The sequence below is a fragment of the Pteropus vampyrus genome, unplaced genomic scaffold (genome assembly GCF_000151845.1).
Source record: "Pteropus vampyrus isolate Shadow unplaced genomic scaffold, Pvam_2.0 Scaffold360, whole genome shotgun sequence".
NCBI lineage: Eukaryota > Metazoa > Chordata > Mammalia > Chiroptera > Pteropodidae > Pteropus > Pteropus vampyrus.
The window spans coordinates 101,330-105,379 of NW_011889141.1; the positions used below are offsets into that span (position 1 = coordinate 101,330).

General features: G+C 58.4%; 1 protein-coding gene across 1 annotated transcript in view; it reads right to left on the reverse strand.

The window, feature by feature from the left end:
* The window catches only part of ZP1 (zona pellucida glycoprotein 1), a 6,631-nt gene extending 2,939 nt beyond the window's left edge, over positions 1 to 3,692 (reverse strand). The window contains exons 1-6 of the mRNA XM_023522888.1: positions 3,515 to 3,692; positions 2,319 to 2,440; positions 1,719 to 2,031; positions 1,408 to 1,551; positions 731 to 918; positions 559 to 656 (exon numbers count right to left, since the gene is read on the reverse strand). Of these exons, the coding sequence (XP_023378656.1) occupies positions 559 to 656; positions 731 to 918; positions 1,408 to 1,551; positions 1,719 to 2,031; positions 2,319 to 2,440; positions 3,515 to 3,692 (1,043 nt within the window). The remainder of the gene's footprint in view (positions 1 to 558; positions 657 to 730; positions 919 to 1,407; positions 1,552 to 1,718; positions 2,032 to 2,318; positions 2,441 to 3,514) is intronic.
* Positions 3,693 to 4,050: the final 358 nt, after the last annotated feature.

The following is a 4,050-nucleotide window of genomic DNA, read 5'->3' on the forward strand; positions in this document are numbered from 1 at the left end:
ATCCTGAAGATGAGGGTGGGGAAGGGGCAAAAACTAGGTGCTAACAGGCATGGCAATGCCACCCTGAGCCAGCGGCCTTTTGTCCTGGAGCGTTCTGCTTGCTCCGCCCCCCGCCACACCCTCAGAGAGCCTCAGACCCAGGTATCTTCTGCCTCATCTGTGGCTTCAGAACCTCTGATATCAGGAGGCAGCAACAGCCTCTTCCTGGGGCCCGGAGGGGACACTTGCTGCTTCGTTTGTGGTTGCTTAGTTTCTGAGCTTAGTTCTTGGAGGGATAAAGGCAAGTGCCTTTGAGGACTCTGGCCCTCACGGGCACTGCCATGGCTTCTACCTGCCAGGTGTGGGCAGACCCCATCTAATGCTCACACGAGCCCTGACTGAGGGGTGTTCCCCCTGCCTGCTTAGAGAGGCTGGGAAGAGGTGCGTAGCCCTTGTCTCACAGCTAAGAGTTTCCACACGAACCCAGATGGCTCCGAAGCCTGTTCCAAGCTCGCCGATGTTCCCTTCACTCCCAAGCCCACAGCCCGCCCAGCCTTTTCAAAGAAGGCTCCCCCTCACCGGAAAGTGCCGTCCCGTGTGACGGAACCTCGCGGCCCCACTCGGACATCGATGGCAGACTCTAGCTGGTTCTCATAGACGAGCTGGTTGCCAACCACCTGTGGGAGGAGACAGCTGGTGAAGCCCTCCCAGGGCCCAGCACGGGGCACCAGCCTGTGGCCCCGGTGCCTACCTGGGCTGTAGTGCCACAGCGGGTGAGAGGAAAGTGGAAGACTATGAAGGACCCCGTTTCCTGGGTTGGGGAGCAGCTGGTAGGGGCGTAGGCCAGGTGGATGTTGGCCAGCGTGATCCTGTGTGCCAAGGCTGTTTCTTGGGACACCACCAAGATGAAATGGCCATTTCTGAAGCACTGGACAGTGGCTGGGTCAAAGGCAGAGCAAACAGGCTGATCAGGGCCTTGGGGTTTGATGTCCATCCAGCACAGACACAGGGGGATGGGCTAGTGACGATCAGTATTTAAGGGTTGGCCCAGGAGTCGAGAGACCCGGATTCGCTTACTCTCCATTTGGGGCCTGTCAGCTTGCGTGATCCCTTTACGGACCCAGACAGTTGAGCTATAGTCTAAAAGTCAGATCACCATTTAAGTTATCATTCAAGCTGGGATGTTCCAGATCTAAAGGTAGGGGAACATGTAACGGCAGATCTAGTAATAGTTTCCTGGGGTAACTTGTCAGGCAAGCTGGCACGTGCGGTCTCCCACCCAATTGTCTCTTCTGCAGTCCATGGGGGAAGGGGTGCAGGCTCTCCTAGGAACAGGGTGTGAAGCAGTTTCAGCTTTGGGGGTGGGGTGGAGGGGGAAGCCCTTCAGGATTCAGAGGATAGGCCCATGCTTGGTGTGGAAAGTGGTACCTGTGTTGCCATAGTAACAGGGAACTTCTCTGGTGTTGTCATAGCAGCAGCCAGCTTGCTGACAGGCTTCCTTTGAACTTCTTCTCACTGTGCAGGGGATGTGCCCAGAGGCCACCTGGCACTGCTCCGGAGTCAGATGGGTCCCTGGGGTTGGTGACAGAGTGGTACAGACATGAGAGGAGCCGAGTGGGCAGCAGACTTCCAGGAAAATGGAGGAAGGCAGTTTCTTGAGCCCGGTGAAGTGCTGTCAGGCCTCCCGATACTCCAGAAGGCCCTGACGTGGTACGTGCACGCAGAGGAGTCCTACGTACCTGTGTAAACTGGCTGGTCCACCTCCCAGTACTCCAAGGTGCCCCACTGGGGGCGAGCCAGGGTGGGGTAGGTGGGTCCAGATCCGAGGGATGGCGAGGTGGGGGTTGGATGGACAAAGCTGTGCTCTGGGGAGGGATGGAGGGGACGATGAGGAGGGGTAGAAAGTGAGAATGTGGTGGGTGGCACCAGGTGGCCGGCCAGAGTCCAGGTGTGGTCAGGTTTGGGACAGACCAGAGTGACATCTTGTGCTACATCGACACGACCATCGGGCAGCACAGCTTCTATGAACATTGTAAGGTGGGAGCGCCCGTCCTGTGAGTGAGAAGGTGACGGGATAACAGTTGGGTGAGGCCCCCCAGGCTTCAGGCAGAGATGTCACAAGATCCCGACTCATTGTCAGGCAGGGAACTGGCTTTGTAGGTGGGTCCCAGGAAGTGCCTGCGCTCAGGACTTACTCCCTCTCACTCATCCGCTCACAATGCGATCCTGGGAGCTCATGTGTCCCTGGTCCAAGAGAGACCTCCCCAGCCTGACACTGTGTTCGGCCATGCTGGCACCTGGCCATGGGACTCCCCCACCGAGCAGTGAGTGGCCCCTACCTTCTCCAGCACGTGGCAGCCTTTGTAGTCGGCTGAGAAGACCGCAGGCTCCTGGGGCTTGGCTGTGACCCAGTGGTAGCAGATGGAGCAGTTGTTCACTTCGAATCTGTTTCCAAATTCATCTGGGGTGGGGCGGGGAAGAGAGGGATGGAGGCGAGGAGTCGGGGAGGCCGAAGGGCGAAGCCAGAGGCTGTTGGGTTCTGCTGAGATGGTTCCCAGAGGACCCAGGTGCCAGCCTCAGCTCTGCTGCTAGCTTGCCGTATGGCCTTGGGCAAGCCCCTTCCCTTCTCCAGCCTCAGTTTCCATATCTGCGAGGGAACGGGTGAGTTTAGCCAGTCTTAGGGTATTTCTAGCTCAGGCTCCCTGTTGGCAGCACACAGCAGCAAGCAGAAACCAAAAGATGGTGGAGGAATAAGTGGGTCTCGGGCAGTGGCCTAAGTATTTTACGTCGGTTCTTTCAAATTTAATCGTCCCCATTTTGGGGAAGAGGCAGCTGAGGCGCAGAGGGCGAGTGAGCTGTCTCAGGCACATACAACGAGGGGCAAAGCGAGTATGTGAACCTGGGATCTTGTAGCTGAGCCTGTTTCTGGTTAAGTGGCTATTGCAGTTACTTGGGGACACCTGCTAGGTGTTTGCCTGCCTCGTCAGCCCAGAACAGCCAGGGCACGTTCCAGGTGCAGGCATGAGGTCTACACCCCTGTTCAGACCGCACGGTGAGGTTGGGGTCATCTTTCCCATCTTACAGATAAGGAACGGGGGCTCAGAGAGGTCAGGTCGGTTGTTCGAGGTCGCACGGCTTAGCAGTCGTAGATTCAAATCCCGATTCCAAATCTAGCTCCTTTCTCTCCATACCAGGCTGCACGCACTAGGACCCTGCCTCTCTGGAGTGGTTTGTGGACCAGCAGCCTGGGCATCAGCTGGGCATGCTTACAAATGAAGAGCCTGGGCCCTACGGTGGCCAGGTGACCCGAACCCCATGCACAGGGACATGGGAGAAGCTGCACTGGGTGACCAGGGAAATTGAGTCTGGGAACTAGCCTTCCTCCCTCCTCCTCCCTATGTGGGTGGGGGCGCAGGGGCTGCCACCCTCAGGCTGGAGCGAGGCTCCTGCTCTTCCTCTTCCTACTATAGAGGAAGGGTCCCAGCTCCCCACTGCAGCCCAGGAAGGTGGGCTCCCGGATTCAGCTGACACTCACCCACCACCTTGAAGCGAATAGTCTGTCCTGACTCGGGGAACACCAGCAGCTGCATGCCCTTGACCCCACAGTCATAGCTGTGCCACAGGCCTGGGAGACTAGGCTTGGGGTGTGGTGGCCGACCCAGCCCCAGAGTGGCCAGAACCAGCAGCACGGCCACGCAGTGATCCCAGGCCATGACCAAGGCTCCCACCATCAGATATACCACAGACCCCTACGAGCGCCCCTCTCGGCCACTACCACCTGAGGACCCAGGCCTTATATGGGGGAGGTGGCAAGTGGGAACGTCTTAGGGCAAAGAGGGCCCACCTGGGTGGGGGGGCACCTACCTGGCCACCAGGGGCTCTGGTGAAACTCCTGTCCTGGAGGCGGGGGAAGGCTTCCTCCCAGCCGGGGCCCTGAGGGCCTGCTCTGAAAGCCGCCCTTCATCCTGGCTTTCTGGCCCCACAGCTGGGGATTCATGCTGGCTCAGCTAAGTGTTTCTGGCTGGGGAGGAGGGAGCTTTCTAGAAAAGGTGAGACTGCAGGTGGACTGTA